Source organism: Pogonomyrmex barbatus, unplaced genomic scaffold (genome assembly GCF_055798465.1).
Source record: "Pogonomyrmex barbatus isolate J1 unplaced genomic scaffold, ASM5579846v1 scaffold3, whole genome shotgun sequence".
NCBI classification, from domain to species: Eukaryota; Metazoa; Arthropoda; class Insecta; order Hymenoptera; family Formicidae; genus Pogonomyrmex; species Pogonomyrmex barbatus.
In genome coordinates, this window is record NW_028297127.1 from 904,551 (window position 1) to 924,971 (window position 20,421).

General features: G+C 30.9%; 1 protein-coding gene across 8 annotated transcripts in view; it reads right to left on the bottom strand.

Moving 5' to 3' along the window:
- Positions 1 to 20,421, bottom strand: part of LOC105428770 (orexin receptor type 2) — a 39,140-nt gene that overhangs the window by 4,037 nt on the left and 14,682 nt on the right. For 7 of the 8 annotated variants that reach the window (XR_968040.2, XM_089078836.1, XM_089078835.1 and 4 more), the window contains 4 exons: positions 9,978 to 10,125; positions 8,767 to 8,985; positions 7,222 to 7,381; positions 5,629 to 5,741 (listed from right to left, as the gene is read on the bottom strand). Coding sequence is in view for 6 of the 8 variants with exons in the window: in XM_089078836.1 (XP_088934962.1) it covers positions 5,629 to 5,741; positions 7,222 to 7,381; positions 8,767 to 8,985; positions 9,978 to 10,125 (640 nt within the window). In the remaining 2 variants the exon portion in view is untranslated. Of the gene's footprint in view, positions 1 to 380; positions 735 to 5,628; positions 5,742 to 7,221; positions 7,382 to 8,766; positions 8,986 to 9,977; positions 10,126 to 20,421 lie in introns of all 8 variants that reach the window. The other variant, XR_016139729.1, reaches the window with a different exon arrangement.

The following is a 20,421-nucleotide window of genomic DNA, read 5'->3' on the forward strand; positions in this document are numbered from 1 at the left end:
TTAAATGAAAAAAAAAAAAAAACAAATCTAATAATCTTTCTAATATTCGTTCTATAATCCTCATATTCGCATAATCAGTTTTTTCAAACGTTTATCAAACAATCGTTTTAATCTTATTCTTTTGAACCATTATAATTAATAAATAAATCTATGTTGCCGCGTTGAATCCGAAACGATGTATTCATTATTATCTCATTGGCGGTGACTCGAACTGACAAAAGTTTCTGATCATCCTCAAATCTGATGGCTCTGATAGTCGTCGGATTAAAGTTTTTAGCTGCGGAGCTCTAACGGCGCTTCGTCCGGTGGTAAACAAGATCGGGGGTTGGGTTTGGATGACCGGGAGGGACCAACTACTGTCACATGGTACTACGGCTCACCCTTTATAGCTCGCTTTAAGCGCAATCGGTCTAAGCGTCGCAAGCGTCGTTATCCGAGCGCCGTTCTCGTCCCGCCGTTAAACGTCGTCTCGGCCACGACGCACGCTCGCACGTCAGGTGATACGTCAAGGGATACTTTCGTCGGTTTCCACGGTACTCGTTTCGCCGCGCGCCGTCAAAACGGCCGATTTCGCAAGCTTGTGTGGCATCCCCTCGTATACTCGTCGCTGCACGGCGGCGGCGGCGGCGGCGGCGGCGGCGGATGCCGACGGCCCGCCGGCAGCGTGTTCGCCCGCTGCTTGCTCGGGGTGCCGCATTCCCGAAAACTACGGCGGAACTCCCGCCGGAACTTACCTGCAAAGCAGAGCACCAAATGATTTCGGACTTGTTTTGAAACCGCGTAATTCAGACGCGGAATTCTCTCTCTAATGAGCTTTACGTTTACCGAAAGGCTCGACGCGTATCTATCCCGCTTGTATCCCGATCGAGTCTCGCGCTTGTTTAACTCCCGCTCCCTCTCGTTAATTCGCAAACCTTGCGGTCCACTTACTGTCTCTCTAAATATAGATTAACGTTGAATTACTTTATTCCTCTTTTCTTTTTTTTTTTTTTATTTTTTTTTATTTTTTTTTTTTTTTTTTTTTTTTTTTATTAATCATGATTAATGAAGTTTTCAGGTTTTCCTTAAAATCTCTCTGTTCTGTATTGACACACGCTTAAAAATTTTATTATACGACAAAATTTAAATAGTAACTGATTTTGTAACTGATATATTCCATGTGTGTTGTACAACAAAGGTTTTTGAAAGATGCATAGATTGGTCATGAGATTTTGCGTCTCCAGAAATTCTCTGTCAGATATTTAATCAGCGCTTTCAAAAAGTTTGTTATACGATACGATGAATTATTAATCGTACGAACTGCTCCGCGTATTTCTCAATGTTCGTTGAGATTATATCGTAATATTGTAATATCGCGAGATGAATCTCCGTTACCGAGCTGAATCTCAATCGCGAACTAATCATATTGTTGAACCGATCCTTGAGTCGCGAATATCCTTGCGATTCCGAGAATGGTGTTTTTCAAAGAATACGCAACGTATTGCGTTTTATTAAACGGCGCTGAAAGTCTAGAACGAAAGCAATTTCCCGGAATATATTCAGCAGCATAATTGAAATCAAACTACATATGGCTTGCGGAAACACTTGCGATGTTCAATGATGTTTGATTCGAGAAATTTGAACGCGTATTCAAATAACATTGGCTCATGATTCCAATAATGTAGATCCAGCTCGATCCTCAAGAGAAATAATTCTGTGCGATTGTCGCGATAATTATTCTCATTTCGCAAGGTTTCTTAATTTCCGCGATTTCTGATTCATTAATTAAGCTTGTCCGAGTTCGCTACCAATTTGCAGATATTTCGCGCAATTTATTTATTCGAATGTAAAACTCTAAATGACGGAGAAAATAATTATAAATTATATAATTATAAATTACAAATTATATAATTATAAATTATTATTTCCGTAAAATTCACGGATAATTGTCTTTGTTAGAATGAATATTTGAACATCAATTATATACATATAAATCACATTTTGAATTTAAATTGCCTCGTTAATGTGTATTTTTAGAAAGATGTGGATCTTTTTTCAAGCGATAGAGAATGATTCGACTGAAAAACTACTGTTTACGGATAATTAATCGAAAAAAACAAGGAACATGATATTCGATGTGATAATTCGATGTTCATATTTCTTGAAAATACTTGCCAGCTGGCATGCAACGTTCCTCGGTGTTTCTTTTTTTCTTTGTCTCTATCAAGATCCTGTGTATATTTGTTTTTATATGAAAAATTTTTTTATCAGGATGGAACGGCTTATGCCACTGCCTATTCCGAGTTTCATCTTACAAATGATAACGACAAAGGCGACCTTAATAAAGACAAAGAAAAAAAGAAACACCGAGCATCACATACCAGTTACCATATATATATATATATATATTATTTGAGATAAAGTATAAACTGTCTCGTAAATTATTCATTTTTTGGCAACTTATATCTTAATACATTTATGCACAGAATAATGAGATGATTAGTACGATTAGTATGATTATTAATTTTTAGCCCACTCGACCATAAATTAATGCGGTTATCATAACTATTGCTTCTGAGACCACGTGGTCATGGATTAATTGTACAACTAATAATCTGTCAAAACGTAGAAATTTATTCGGTTATAGTTTATCGCACGTGCGTTTAACAACATTCTCGAATGTTTTATCTCGCAAAGAATATTTGTCTCTTATTTTAATATACGTATCCATTCGCTTTCGTTAATATGAGATAATAATTTACCTAAAAAAAATAAGAAATTACTGTTAGTTAACGTATGAGAAATGCATGAAAGCTAGCAGCAACAGGTCGTTGTATCAAATAACTATGCGCTATTTTTCGCGAATTCTCTGCGTTTCGAAATTCGTTTATCACGTCAATTCAAGCATCGCGGATCTCGAGCGATTCACAATTTTTTATGTGATTTTCACGATTTTTGCGTTGCTTTTTCATCGTGATGTGTACATACACACATACATGCGCGCGCACGCGCAACGTACACGTATATTTGCATATATGTACGCATATATAAACGCATAAAATTTAAATCTAAAAATTAAAATCGGTGTTTTTATGAATAATGTTATAGGAGTGCGATGAACTTCGACAATCTGAGAGAAAGAAGGCCAGGAGAACTGTCGAACGACGGAGCAAACACGAAGGTAAATTAATACTACATATTTATAATAAACAATCTTATTTAACTATGTGCTATCACTTGCATGGAATTCATTATTTTTTGAAAATTATATTAAATATTAAATTATATAAAATTAAAAATTATGTTATATTAATCATTATGTTAAAAATGTCTCTATTTGAAAAAAGGAAAAATTTAGTGCGAAAGTTCAATATTTTGCATTTTTTGTTTATTTTTGAAAATAGAAGGACGTTTTTAAGAGATTAAGTTTATGAAATAGTTTGTGAAATATATTAAAATACTTGATATATTGCAATAATTTATATTGTATCAGAGATAAACTTGATATCATCTTGACAGTATAATAACGAGATATTTAATGTTGACGTGAAAACTCATAAAACACATATGGAACAATAATATCGATTGTGCAGATTGTATAATATTACTGCCATGTCGGATTTTGCGTTATCTCTCATTGAATATAATTCACCGTGGCATTTTAAGCTTTGGACATTACAAGAAAAGCTTATCTCAAGTATCCGGTTATAAGCTTGCTTTTTATTTTTATTTTCATATTTTTGTTATCGTTATTATGCAAGGTATCGGATTCTTATATGAAATCCACATCAATTGAATTGAAAATCGGGGAAATATTATATAGAATTCCCGAAACGGATTGCCATTTCTACCTCCTTTACTTGTAATCTTCTCTCCAAATCACTCTTTTGTAAAATCGAGATACATTGAAAAAAAATCGGAATTGAATTTGAGATATATTATGACTCGGTATAAATCGATTATTCTCACTGAATTATATATTGTTTCATTCCATGAATTAATAAAATTTAATTCTGATAATGCAAATAATAATACGAAGAATGATTTTGTTCTTGACTTTTAAAATTCATATTGTGACATAAAAAATTTGATTGAGCAGAAACCAATTTATTTTGACTAAACAAGATTAATCACAGTTAATATTTACGTATAATATTTATCCCCAGTTATAAATTTTAGATTTAATATTTATTTTATAAATTCAATTTCTTGAAAATATTAATCATGCAATATTTAATATTTTACAACATTTTGATATTAACGCTACATTGATACAAATATTTATATAAACAAAAAATGAACATATAGGATGTGTATTGTATTATAAAGAAAAATGAAGATTGAAATATGTGATAAAAATTCGATCTTATAAGATATTATTTTACATTTTATAAAATATTATATTATTATTTATATATAAATACTATTTCTATATCTGTCTAGTGAATTGATGATGATAAGTAATTGTCGGTAAAGTACATAATAATTTTATTACGAATTAAAAATTGTCATTATAAATTTATTAGCGCGGTTTGTCATCGAGGAATTAAAAAATAATTGAATATAAATAATCAATTTTTATTATTAATACAAATAATAATTTGATCACAGTGACGTTGTCTCATGTAATCAACTAAGCAGAAAATACTTATCACGTAAAAATGAATATCGATGTGACAGATACGGGTTTTAACGAGTTTATTAGTTGCATTAAAATTTTCTACTTTAATTAACTTCGTTATTAAAATACAATATGATGATAAGACATAAGACATCTTGTTGTACGATAAATGAACGAAGCATATCATGAAATTGTGAAAATCTATTGTTTTAATCAGTTTTATAAATTTTTGTGAAAATGTATACACGCATAATGGATTTAGGCGGTAGATAAAAGCTTAATGTAAAATATATGACATAGATAAAAGACCTTAACGTAAAATTAAATCGCCCCTCTTCGAAAGTAGATGTAAATTATCAAGCTTTATAATTGCTAAAAGAGTGTTATATGATTTTTTATTAGTTCTTAAAAAAAGTTAGAAATATTTGTTTGCTTATATCACTCGTGCTTTTTTGTCTGAGCAAAAAAATTCATATCAAATCAAATTATTATAATTGAAAATATAATTAAAAAAACGTTACTCTCAAATTTATATATGTCTACATATATTCAATAAAATATTTGAAAAATTTGTATTCGTGTCGCGTTCGCGCGAGAGCATGGTTTGCGTGAATTTAATACAGCTCAACGAGGATTTCTCGCCAATCTTTTCACAGAAACGAACAAAAATGAAATGAATTTTTGGCAACGCGTGCCTGAGAGAATGAATTCAGTGTGAAGAGCAGACCCGTTTCGCACACGACCGATATAAGCCGAAACAACGATAGGCGAGTATCGCGTGTCTCGGACATGTCATGCATTTTAATAGAAATCACTTCGTACATATAGGTAATCTTGTATGCCTCTGTATCCGAGAAGAATATTACCATACATATCTATTATCTACGTATATCCGTGGAATATTTCTGGAAATAAGTCTAGCCAGATCGAGGATCACCGGAATCAATTTTTCAACATAACGTTGGAGAGACGTAACGTCTCCATGTGTCGCCATGTGTGTTAAAATTATGTGTTTTGATCTTCCTTACCGCTCATAAAATTATAGATGACAGGATTCACCGCGCTGTTGAAGTAGCAAAGCCAATGGGCAATTAGGCTAATGGCGATCGTCCATTGATTCGACGGTAAAGTCATGGTACATCTAAAACAATAAATATTGATTCCCGATAAAGACGAAGTAACAATGACCGTTACATTAATATTACAATTACAAATTAATATTACAAAAAAATTAATAATAAATAAATTAATATTACAAATTCAATTTCCTACTCAGCGATGTAACTGTTACGTACAACTTGTGTCATAAAATATTCATATTGCCTAATGGGGGGGATTATGATATTGATATAATTATTACTCATTTGTTTATGTTTATCGAGTTGTACGCGACCACATAAATATGAATTAATAATTATATTTTAATAATATGTAATCTCGAACATCAAAGCTGAAAACTGCTTTATCCCTTTGCAAATCGCTTGGGGCTTTGAAGACATAGACAATTTTTCGAGTTTAAATTATTCGGCAGATGGTAAATGGCTTTTCTCGTTAAAAAAAATGATTAGGAACTTATTGGATCCAATGGATGTCATGTTTCATCAGTCATGTTTCGTACAGTGATGGATGAAAACTGAGCATGTGTCGTCAGCGACCCAGGTGATTTTGATATAATTTAGATATTATTAGTTTTTATTTTGATACGTAATATGAATAAAAGGTTATTTTCACTACAATAAATATCGAAATTCAGAATAAACTCGTACTCAAGATGGGAGTGTGCTCTGCTGAGGAAGTTGTACGAGACGGAAAATTGCTTATTTTCTGTTTATGCTTAAATGATCATTTCTAAAATAAAATATTGACTTTTTTCAAAAAGTAATTTTTTCTATTAACTCTTCAATTATTTTCTATAAACCAATTACTGATTTTTAGATTTAAATAAAATATATATGTATATTGAAAAATACGACAAATCGATTTTAAATTATTAAAGAATTTATGGATAAGAAGTGACTTTACGTCGAGAAAAACCGTTTATATAAATTATTTTCGATAAAAGAATAAGAAAAATTTCAGCGAATATGAAAATAATTTACGATATATTGGAAAAAAGCATTGGCGAGACACCTGTGTTCTGGAAAATTGGAAATATTATAAATTCTCGATCTCTTGTACATATATTTCATATTCGCCTATTTTTACTATTGTCACGATTTTTACTCTCGAGATCAACTTAAATAAAAGATTTTATGTGTTAAAATAATGTGTCAAAATTTTACAAAAATAACGAGTGTGATTATTGCTTTTTAACATTTAACTTCGTGATATAGTATTTAATCTGACACTAATATCTTTGGAAATTTAACAGAATTTAATAGAACATATTATTTATTTGAAAACTATATAGATTTTATTATTTATAATTTTACGTGTAAAAATAATCTTTATTAATAATAACGATTTTTTTAATTTATCGATATTAGGTAGCGTATAAAAATTTCGCGAGAATAGGAATTTCAAAATCCAATACTTATAATATTTTCATGTGAATGGAAATTGTATTAAATATTGTTATTACAATACGCTATATCAGAGCTCAGTAATAGCATAAAACTTACCTTAAGATAGAGAGCAAATGCACCGGAAAGAAACATATCGCAAATGTTATAACTACCGCGACTAACATCTTCGCCGCTTTTCGTCGAGATCTTAATTGACCCTCTGGATTTCCACCTCCAGATAGTGGAATCTCAGTTGAATGACAGATCCTAGTGGACACTATAAAAATGATTTTAGATTATGATATTGTAATCATAAAAAAAATTAATTATACAGAAAGTAAATAGGCGCATCCGCACTCGCACCCCTTCCTCCCTTCCCCCCCCTACACACACACACACACACACACACACACACACACACACACACACACACACACACACACACACACACACACACACACCCAACCAAACTTGTTGAATCAACTGTCTCTTTTCTGCTATTAGATTCTTAAGATCTTTCTTTTCACAATATTTTCCTTAGAAAGACATCACGAGTTTGAAATAACAGCCTATTATTAGTTAATGAATCATATTAAATATTCTGTGATTAATTAATTATATAGAAAATACTACTAACAAATATTGATTGTATGCAGTAAAACAAATGCAATAGAAAATGTATCTGAAAATGTATTAACTTTAAAACTTGTGTTTTGTTTTAATCTGTTTTTTTTTCCCCATAAAATTCGATTATGTTTGAAATATAATACAGACGTAGAGATTACTTTTATTTAGTCGAGATAATCGAGTCAGATAATCGAGGCTATTTATTTACGGGAATTATGTTGTCTTGCAAAATAAATGGCTTATGATTTGAATATAAAATTTCAAAGTAGTAATTTTAAAAAAGTACTAACAATTATATATATTTTTTTTCATTAATTTTATATTTTCATCTTATAAAGAATATAATGGACATATTACACTTCTTTCTATTTATGCGGGGAATTTATGACGATGAAATAAATACATGTGATCGCGTGTGAAACTCTAGTTTTTCAGTGATTTATGTTTAATATATTATATATATATATATAAAAATTTATATATAATAGATAATTTATCGGTTTTAGATCTCTGTGAAGAGCAAAAAAAAAGTTTACCTCATAATTTTCAACGAAACGTTATATAAATTTTTATACATCGGTTGGATAACTCGTAAATGTTCTTTATTGCCTGTCCGAAGCAAATTTCTTTCCGATACTTTTTCGAATTGTTATAAGCAACGGAGACATGTTCTAACATTGGACGACTCACCCTATATGTTCCAATGTTACACAATGAAAAAGTGTATGTTACATAATAAATTTTTGTTTTTTTACTTTTCTTATCTTCCAATGTAGAACTTATATATTCCCAAGAGAATTTTTCAAGCGTTCCTTGAAACATATGTTCCTCATCTCTCGATATCAAAAGAAAGAAAAAAAACTATATAACTTCGTTCGTGATTATAAGTCCTTATTATTATCAAGAATTGTAATCAATATGTAAAACCAAAGTTAAAATGACTTAAGATAAATTCGAAACATAACATGCTATTTACGATCAGTTAAATAATTAATATAATAAATAATGTAACTGTTAATGTGAACTTTTCCTTACAATTATGTCCTGGAATGTCGCTTCTCCAAAGAACGCGCACAATCTGCCAGTATGCCACGCTCATGAGAAGCAACGGCATTGTATATAAAAAGATCAACTTGACAATCGTGAAGGTGGTTTGACTTTCTTGACTCCATGACCAGATGCACTGCGTGAATAATATAGTCTGCACTCGACTGTTCGATGGCACTGTATGCAACACCAGTAACTCTGGAATGTCTGATCAAAACACACATGGGATATTGATAAAATTGTACTTTTGTGCCGCCTACAAGTGAATTTTCTTTCGAAAACCGCTGTGAGAAAAAATTTAATACGAGCAAATGCATTGATTTTATATCACGTGCAAATTCTAAAAATTAAATTTACGATACTTAACAAATATTATATTTAAATAGTTAGAAAGTAATATTAGAATTAAAAAAAAGATAGAAGGATCTACAAACTGAAATCTTTACTATCTTACTATCTTACTTATTAGATTATATAACATACAATGGCCCAGAATTATTATAAATACATATCCTCTAAAAGTTCGAATTAATTTTTCTCGAGCGAGAATGTCTGAGCCATAAGTTTCAAATTAAAAATAAAAAGATTTTTGCAAATTAAATTTTACAAAAACACAAATAATAGAACATTCACTTTTTTATCAATTCTAGAATAGTTGTATAATCAGATTAAAAGTGTACTTTTTATTTAATTAACACTCAAGAAATATCAAGCAGTACCTTTCATTTTTATTTTTATTTTTTTAAATTAATATCTTTTTTATCTTGTAAGTCTGCTAAAAATAGTGGCACGTAGTTGGTGATAAAATTTGAATTTATTTCATATATAGAAATTTAGCAATCAAGATCCTTGCCGAGAAATTGGCTATGATTCTCTTGTTTAATATCTTTTTGGATACTAAAAATATGATTTGCAAATTTTTCAGTATTCTATTACAATAATGACTTTCCATCAAAATTGACAAGAAGTTGGAAAATTAAAAAATAATATTTTCAATGCGAGAGAAAAGATATTAATCTAAAAAATAAAAATGGTTTAATACCTCTAATGTTAAGGTACATCGCAAATGTAACGTAAGTAATGTATGAACAAAATATTAGAGAGAATTCAAGATATTAGATTTCTCGATGATATTTATCAACAAATAATTAAAAAAAATATATAGCTTATTAAAAATATTCACGCGTGGTAATGCTTACCAAAAAGCAGCGAAATCAGCCAGATGACTATGATGGCGGTTTTCGCTCGGGCTGTCGTGGACTTGAATCTCAATGGGAAGCATATGGCGTACCATCGGTCGATCGATATAAAAGTCAGCGTCAACACGCTTATACTCACCGACACCGTCTAAAATCATAATCATTTATTGAGACAAAATATACCATGCCGTCTATTCTTCAACTTACTGCAATTAATATTTTAAATATCGTTAAAATGTTATTTATGACGAGATCATTTGCAATCAAGGCAAAAAAATACGTGATTAAAAGTAACTTATCGCTGCATAATTATTAGGTTGAATTGATTAAAAATTAATTCTTATTTTTTTCCTCGTTGATTATAAAGATTTCTACTTTTACTTATCAAAGGATTAATACTGATGAAAGGATTAATATTTAATCCTTTCTTTGCCGAAACGTTTCCAGTCTCATAAATTTCTCATTGTTGTTTTATGTTGCAAATCCCTCATCGCAATATTTATGCGATCTAAAAGATATTTTCGAGATAATTTGCTCGTTTCTGTCGCGTAGCGATACGATATAAATAAAAATACTTATTATTTGTATCATATAATAAGTATAAGTAGCGAAAATAAAAGAGAGACTAATTAGGGACTATTATGTGTCAATTGATTCCACTTAATGTACATCCGAGAAGATAGAGAAATGAAGAAGATAGAAAATAGAACAGGGAAAGAGTTAATGAGATTCATTAGCAAATTGCAAATAGCAGTGCGCATCTAATTTTCTCGCTTTTGCTCCTTTTTGCTCCTCTTGTCTTTCTGTTCGATGCCACCGATGAGAAATTACCTGTGATTGTCAATTGATTTACGAACGAGATTCTAGGGAAATTCCTAACTTTGCAATTACTTTGTATTTATGTTTGCGATCTGTAAAACGCAATTGAATATCATTTGAGCGTGAAATATATAGGAGAGAAATAAAGTTTTTATAATCGGAGAAATGTCGGACACGCGTAAAATTGAAATAAAGCTTCAAAATAAAGAAAAGTCATGGAGTGAAATTCAGAAAATATTTAATATTCCCAGACCATGATATATCGATTATTTGTATTGAAAAGAAACTAATTAAATGAACAAAATTAACGATTATTTTTTGCGAACTGAGTGAATTCGAAGCGATTTCAATTAAATTGAAATTAAATTAAATTGAAATAAAAAATCCATATAAATGCCTTCGTTCCTGTTAAATTTGAATTCATATTGTTTGCCATCGAGAATCGTGCATTCTTAAAGTTAAAGTTTAATTTCGCTTGGCTTCGTCACTTCATTTACGATGCAGTTCCTTTGATTTCTTTCAAATATTTCTCGAGAAGTCTATTTATATTCCTTTATTTATACATTTATTTGCTATAATATAAAATAAATTATAAAATAAATGTTATATCTTCAGTTAATTAGGCTCTATACTTGGCTCTATACTTTGTCGTAAAAAGAAGAAAGATTGATTTAATGAGAGAAAACGCTTTTTTATTTACATAAAAACATTATTATTATAAAAACATTAATATTGTAATATGTATTTATGTAACACATATAAAACACGTATAAAATTAAATAAAAATTAATAAAATTTAATATATACTTAGAACAAAGCTAAAAATATCTAGAATTAGAAAGAAGTAGATAGAAATATCATGGGAGAGAAGAAATAAATGATTATCAACTTAATGGTAAAGCCTTAATATTTTAAAAATATGACGTTGTCTAGCGCGGTTCAAAAAATAAAAATTATATTACTATTTTTTTTTTATTTTTAATGATCCAAGTATCGTCAAGTATTTTGTTACTCTAAAATGTACCGGTTTCTCCCTCCCTTTCGATTAATCGATCGAAATAAATAAATACAGTAAATTATTCATATTTTTTTAATCGTCGTGTGTACATTGTAACAAAGACAAAACGTATTACCTTTTTCTATTTTAGTATTTTACACGAAACAATTTCGCAAATGTTTTCACTGCTGTACGCGTATACGGCAATGCAGCATGTTTTAATTAAATCGCGGCTATCATTTGCCGTCCAACACTCGCAAGTGTTGTATGTGTCACGCTAGCACACGTAATTGTACAATAACAACAATAGTACACGTGACATATAATGCACGTGTGATACCCACTACGAGGCGATCGCGTTTCTTCGCTTCGAAATAATTCATCTATCAAAATCGCTCGTAATTTATTAGTCTGAAGTCTTACCTTCGCTTACTTCAATCTCGAATGAGATAAAATTAGACTTTCAGACTAGAAATTTAAATTACTAATTAAAATTAATTAAGCGAGGCGGTGTAAGCGAGGCAGGTATTGTAAACGAATTTCGCTTGTTCAAATGAAGAGCGAAAATTTGGCGGAAAGTATCATCTTGCCGAATACGGATATCGATTATATATGATTTTAAAATAAATTACCGCACAAACCTCACGGAGACGCATTCCCGGACTGAATTAAATCGATTTTTCCTAATATCCCACATCAAGATTTTCCACGCAAAAAGAAGTAGGGCGTAGCTTCAGCCGAAGATTTCCCGAGCATACTTGTAGGTGTAATCACGCGACGATTCGCGTGCTTCGCGCGCCATGCATTAGCGAATTACGATGTAATTCTCTCGTCGCAATACGCGGCCTCCCGGAAATGCGCCCTCCTAGCCTAGTCGAAGGAAATGTCGAAAGCACCTCTCCCTAAAAAATTCATCGCGGTCGATCGCATTGCCGGGATAGACACATATTGCCCGTAAAATATCACCCGCAGCATATCTGGACGCTCGAGAAATGAGCCGTCCGCATCTTCTTGATATAGCACATGCGCCGCAGTACGAGAGTTTATATGTTAACCGTGCCATATTTTTCTCTTTCCCCTCTTTCTTTTTTTGTATTTTTTTCTTCTCCTCCCCCCTCCCTCTCTCTCTCTCTCTCTCTCTCTCTCTCTCTTCCCTCTCCCTCCTCTCCCCCTCCTCTCGTTTTTTTTAACCGCGATCTAGTATCGGCGATTCGTTTACGTACGCGTCATCGTTCGTGATGGCACGAACTTCGATTCGTCTACAATTTATATTAAATGCCGCGAAAGAAGAATGAGAGACATCCACGAGCGTGGCATACGTACGGGTCGATGCGTACGCGATGCCGCGACTGGCGAAATTATGCGCCTGGAAAATGAGGACGCGTCGATCACGCTCGGCTGATAACCATCGATCCGTAGGATATTATGATCCACCTCAACATCGCGATGTTTGTTTAAACTCTGCTGGGAGCAAGTTTGCGGATTACTGCGGAGCGATTGTTCGTGAAGAATGTTTCGGAAACACCAGGTTGGGAAAACGGTCTGGCGACGTCGTAAATTTATGAAACAAGTTTCATATATATATATTCTAGAATAATTTCTGCGGGTAGAATATCTTTATCAGATCCATATCCGCGTTTATATAATAAGCTACATTCCATTGTAGAAATTATTGTTGTAGAAATCTCGGAAACACTTTACTAGGATTAGTTTTTTAATTTAATAATAATAAAGGCTAATGAGAATTGGCGCTGTGAACGATGTGGAAATTATATGTTTAATTTTAATTACATTTATTAATAGAAAATTCCCAAAATGAAATTTTTCCAACGTTGACTCTCATTAGCCTTATTATCATACGTTATTATAATATCGAGTATCTTTTTCCGTTAACCTTCCGTTTTTTAATTTAAGAAGACATAACAGGCGCGCGTGCCACTAAGCTTTTCATATTATATATTTTTATATTATTCGTTGATGGTAGCGTGACGTACCGGTCACGATGAAAAATAGAAACTCACTTCATCCTTGTCCTTGTCCTTATCTTTGTCCTTGTTCAAAACGGATTCAAAGTTTTTTCATTCGCTAATCTCGTCGCCTTTTACAAATTGTCATTTGCAAATTGACAGTAACGAAATTAGCGCAGCAAAAGAACCAATTAGCATCGCGGAAAAGCGGCAACAATGCGGCAAACTTCGAGAAATGCGAGTAATCGACTTAACATCTCCTTTTTTTATAAAGGATTAAATCCAACTTGTTATCCATAATCCGCTCTTTATTATTCAATTTTAAATATATTTATATTATTATTTGTATCATATTTTATATATATATTTTTGAATATATTTGTTTGCAATAATATCGGATGAAACGACTCGACGAATAATAAAATATGCATCAAACGCAACGACGCATCGTCTCCGTTCGATCAACTTGTCTTTATCAATCTCATTATCACGAGTAACACGAAATGTGCGACGCGAGTTTGAAGTGTGTTTAAATTACGAAATTGGATTAATATAACCACTCTAAGCGAACATGAACGAACGTACTCCGTACGGCAATTTCCTGCTCTCGTTTGAGTTCATCCGCTTTGCATTACGCGATATAACGTCAGAATTTGATGTATTCACATTGTTGATGGCTAAATCATTCACAGTTTGCAATTTTAAATCCATTCACGCGTAACATACAGAAACTTGTGCGAGCTATTGCAAATTTCTTCAGAATTATTTTATTTTAATATTATAAAAAAAGTTACGAAAAATTGAAAGAAGAATAGATTTACTCGAGTTAAACGGAAACTGTGAAATCAGAAATTCTTAACTTGCAAACAATTTTTGTATTTTACGATATTTATTTCAGTCTTGCTGTGAAAAGTACAAATACATGTATGGAGTAAAAATATACGGTAAAAATATAAGGTATCTTATTTTAACTTTTACATCCGAAAATATGAAGAATATGGAAAAAACGAATGTTTCAAACGAAAATTATAAACAATACATTGATGTAAGCCGAGTGTTAATAAACAATAGAATCATAGCCAAATGATTTCATTTTAAAAAATAACGACTATAAAAACATCTTGACAATCCATCTGTAAATAAATCAATATCATAATCGTGTGATCTCAAAACCTTGTTTTTCCATATCTTCCATATTTTCTTTAAGATATTTCGATATGAAAGTTAAAATGGGATATCCTCTATATAAAAACGTATATGTACGCATATTTCTTTTAATATCATGAAAAGACGCTCAAGGGAGAAATCATACAATTTGAAAATAATGAGAATAATGCTTGTAATCTTTCTATAGTGTTTTCAATTATTATTCTCGCGTTTATCTTTTTGACGTTTCCGCATAATATGCGGGAAGAAATGTTTATATTTTATTCTAATGATACTGATCTTATTAAAAAATTATTAACCCTAGATTGTCACACCTTCTTTTTCGAACGAGATTATCACACTAGGTCACCGTGACATTATTTTCGATGACCTGCAGTTTAAAAACTAAGTGTTCCAAAAATTCTAAGAAAATTCTGAAATGAAGTTCAAACATAGAAAAATATATTTCAAAAATATATTACAAAAAAATTAATATTTTAATTAAATTTAATTTTATTAAAAAAAAGTTGATAAAACATTTTTTTTAAAAAATCATATATTGCTTAAAAAAAAAATCATAACTTTTTAATTTTTAATTTTTTAAGCTAAAAATTTAGAAATAGGATTCTCGAGAATCTGCTACTTTAGTAAAAAAATTAGTCCATCAATGAACCTTTCCAAAAAAAATAATTTTTTTGCATGAAGGAGAGCTGAAGGAGACCATTTCTTGTTATTTCTGTGTTAGAAACTATTTCCGCCGGACAGACACTGTTTTTACGGCTTTCCTCCTGTGGGCAAGCGTCTTTGCCTGTAGTAGAAATCTGAAATCGATTTTAGATGAAGTTCCACAAGTTCCTTTTTCAAGCGCACTGGAAAAATATCTTACGTTTCAGTCATTAGTCCGGGTCATGGTGACAACTTAGGTTTAAATCCAACAGCATTTGTTTTTGTATCATTCATCGCTTGCAGGCCATCAGAACAGTTTTAGATCTTCGGCCATCTCTTAACAATGTATAGAATTCTCTGCCCTTTAGCAATAATTACGTAGTTTTAGCTACATCCCTTGACGTGGTGAAATTCATAGATCTTGAATACTATAATACCCTCCTTGCAATGTTCACAAGAAGCATGTTTTACTATTAACTGTAGTTAACAGATTAACTGTAGATGTAATCGCACGATGTAAGTACGTTATTACATTATTACTGTGTATTGAATTAAACAACATTTTGTGAATCAGGAATTAGAGATACAAAAATAGAAAATTTTATTTGAAACATTTATATAAGAAGTACAATCTTTACTTTAATTTTTTTAATTTTTGCAATTAAACGTCTTTGAATAATTAGATGTAAGATAAAATAAACATGTTGAAGTAATTTTACTTTATTCGTATAAATAAGATGCAACAAATCAATTACAATAAATTAAACGTGAATGATAAAATCTTTCTCCTATTTCACATTTCTGAAATGGTGAAAAGATCTTTACTTTACTAATCAGTAATATTTTAAAAATTGCCACACTGCGATATATTTAAATTGTAACAGGAAACTTCAACGAGGAATTGTTTTTATCCAATTTTTATCACACCCTCGCAAATTACACGGTATAATGGCTTGCTGATCGTTACATGTCAAATACGCAACGTAACGTATCATATATATTGCATTCGTTAACGGCAAGCTCCATCTTTCATTTCGAACGATTAATCAAACTATTCAAATGAAATCACCACTATGTATCACCACTATTTTCTATGTTTTTACATGTCAATGCAATGATATATAATATCTCAAGCAAGACTTTCCTCTAAATCAATATCTTTTTATTCGAGTAACTCTGCTCCTTTGTACGGTTTCTTGTAATCACATTTTCCCCCCTATTCTTGATTAATGATGCTATTTCCGTGCACGTTCCCGGATAAAGCTATTAGAGAAATAGCATCATAACTCGTACATTTTTGCTTTTTCTTAATATGTAATAACTTACAAACACACATCTTTGTTTTAAAGGATAATAAATTGTTAATTGATTATTAAATAAAAAGTGAATTTGTGGAATTGTTATAACATTTTTATTCTTGTCGATTTGCGTCCGAGAATACAAAATAATTATAATTATTAAAATGCAATAATTTTTTATCAAAACGATATGCGCCATTCGTCCTTGTATTCCGATTTTTTTATTTCGACGAAGGCAATCAATCAAATTCCGTATATATATATGGGCGTTGGTTAAAAATACCTAGCAGTTTCATACGCCTTTATATTTCTGTACAATGTATAATAATATGAAAGTACAATAGAATGAAAAATTTAAGCAATCTTTATTTACGGAGAAAAATCTATTTTTTGTGCTTTTGTAATTTCTTATAATCCATTTAATGAAATTGAAGCGATTGTGATGAAAAAATCTACGCAAGTTTCTTTGTGATTTTGAACAGTACTATTTTATATAAAATGTCGTTTTACGTAATAAAAATAGATTTTGTTAAGCGCCTTACTCGCGATGATCTTACTAATCTTACTAATCTGATCTTACGATCTCTTGAAATAAAATCTCTCCAGTTAAACGAAAAGTGAATTTGTCACATATTCGTCGTCATACATTTGTATCACATCTTCAATTTCATCGCCAATATTATCTCGTATACACACATAAAATTTCTCATGTAAGATTTTTCAAATTTTGTTCCGACGTTATATTATTTCTACATGTTTTTCTAAAGTTGACAGTTTGCTAATCAAGTTTATAAACTTGTCGCTCACGCATCATAAAATTCAATACCGTTCGCAAAAAAAACCTGACAAGTCGCACTTTTCCCAAATGAGATACGTCCACGAATAAACGTACGTTTTGTCAACGTCACGCGTGAAAAAAGTACCTTACAAAGGCACAAAAAAATTTTTATAAAAATTTTTATTTTAACGTTGTTAGAATAAAAATTTTTATTGCGTTATTTGGAATATGATGAATGGCACAACGAGGGAATAGCCTCTAAAGAAGAAATATTTTGTAAAATGAACAGACCTTTTCTCTGCGATGTCTAAAATTAAAAAGTCTAAATTGTGCGCATTTCTTTACATTATAAAAATCGCGCAACTGGAATTGATATAACTGAAATGTTTTGGAGTTTATGACTTTGTGAACTTGAGAACGATTCGTAACTCGCATAGCAATTTTTCATGAGTAACGAATAAAAAGTAATGAACTTGGTTATTATACTGATGATTATTAATGCCAGCAGTTTCTTAACAAAAATTCGATATGCTTTGTACTTGTCTCATATCCATAATATGGTTATCCTATATGATGAGAGAGAATAAGTTCGTATCGTAAGTTTATCGTACTTATGCATATAAGTACGATATTATAATTATGATGCTGCTTGCTGCTTTAATGTTACGATTTAGAATTCGCGATACTGACATGATGGTAATGAATGGAGTCTAATGAGATGGCCAATGGAGAACATCAACACGTTGTAAGATAATGTAATTATGTATATCGATCGTCGAAGCAATGCTGCAGACGACGCATTGTATCGCAAAATTGACGTGATGTATTCCTTGTGATTTCTAATACAAAATCGAATAATAAATTATTCAAACATCGTCAGGATTTATCGAATGTTTTCATGTAACTGCATGAAATAATTGAACACGGAAATATAATATAGCACTAGCCATTATCTTTAAAATATTTTAATATTAACAATTAATAAATCCAACAATAAAGAAATTCAGCTTTGGTTTTCTTTATTCAGTCACATTTTTTCCATCCAATGGTTTTTATTTATTTACTATTTATTCTTTATAATAATTTGTTACTAACTTTCATTTTTATATGAATTTTTTACGTGTCTGATGATGACTAATTATAAATTAAGTTCGAAACTTTTCGTCACTTATTGATTCTAATTAAACATTTATTTAACTATCCAATTTGTTTATTTATTTGACTTTTCTTCTACATTTCCTTTAATTTTCAGAAAATTTTACATTAATTTATCTTAATAAATATTTAGTGATAGTGGATAAATAGTTAGTGATGTGGAATTTAATAATTATGCTAGAAAAAACTTTCTTATGTTTTAAAAGAATTTTTAGCAAAGATTGAGTCTATATAATATTCAAACGAAGTTTTTTATATCTTCTTATCAATTTATCATATAATTATATAATCATACAATAAATTATATTATTACATAATATTATATTATTTATTTTATAATTAATATAATTTGTAATATAACAACAGTTGTTTTTTTTTTCAAAAAAAAAATGGAGATTTGCAATATGCTACAACGTATTTTTTTTTTTTTAACTTTTAAAGCTTAAACAGTATGCATTCGATCGATATAGCGCTGTCGCGCTAAATATATGCTGGATCTGTTTCGAATACATACTGTATGTCTATTTTTGTAATTTACACGTTCCCAAAATATATATTTGCATACTCCAATTAGACTATCATTTTCAATTATCCTGTTGTATTAATTATAGTCTCTTATTCAGATAAACGTTGAGGCACATACCTATTGCATCTGCGATATATCGCGAAAACGATCCCAAATTAATCCCAAATTAATTCGTCGAACGAGGACGTCGACTGCCTTTGATTGCCTTTACTTCGTCGTTTCAGCTTTGATGCTGCAGCCACGGCTGCCCATGGAGTTCATTAAAGCATTAATGGTCTGCATTATTTTACCGAGGCTCGTTAGCGAAGGGGGAATGATTCTTTTACGCATAGTTTATGGAAGAAAACATGCGCGCGACATATTTACCGGTGCTGTTAATTACAATTCGCGAATGGTAAACCGGACAGTTTGGAAGGAACAATCAAGACGGAAGTAGCGCATAAATATTCATGTTTAGCAAAAATGTAATGAATAATGTAATAAGTTGGAATGTTTAACGTGTAGGAAAGGTCTCGCATAATTTTTAATAATTTGTACTCGACAAGGTACAATCTTAGATTTCTCGTTCAGCAGCAACGGAATAGGGATTAGTCTCGGATTAAATCAATTGAATAAATCACGAACGTTACTTATGTTAGTACGGCGCGGCCATCGCCGAGCAGCATCTTCCCAAGACGCTGATAAAACCTTAAAACAATAGGTGATAAAGCGAATCGATATAACATTAACGTAGTGTCGTAAACTCGACTCAGACAACGTGAATAACTTTGCAACACGAAATACACCGCTGTACGTAAAGTAGTACATTAGTATATTAAGGTTTTCTTGCACGTTACGATCTTACTTTAGTTTATCGCAATTTTTGCTTTCTTCAATTTTTGCTCCCCCAATTTAACCTTTCTGTTACCCCAAATTATGAGAGAGGTGAAGCAAAAGTAATTTTTTATGAAATTTCTTATTTAATAATGATTTTCTATCTAATACCAGGCGAATTTTTGTAGCTTTTGTAGCATCTTGTGTTTAATAATACTTTTTAATGTAATGCGTTTTGATTCATCTTGAAAATAATAATATAATATAATAATATATCTT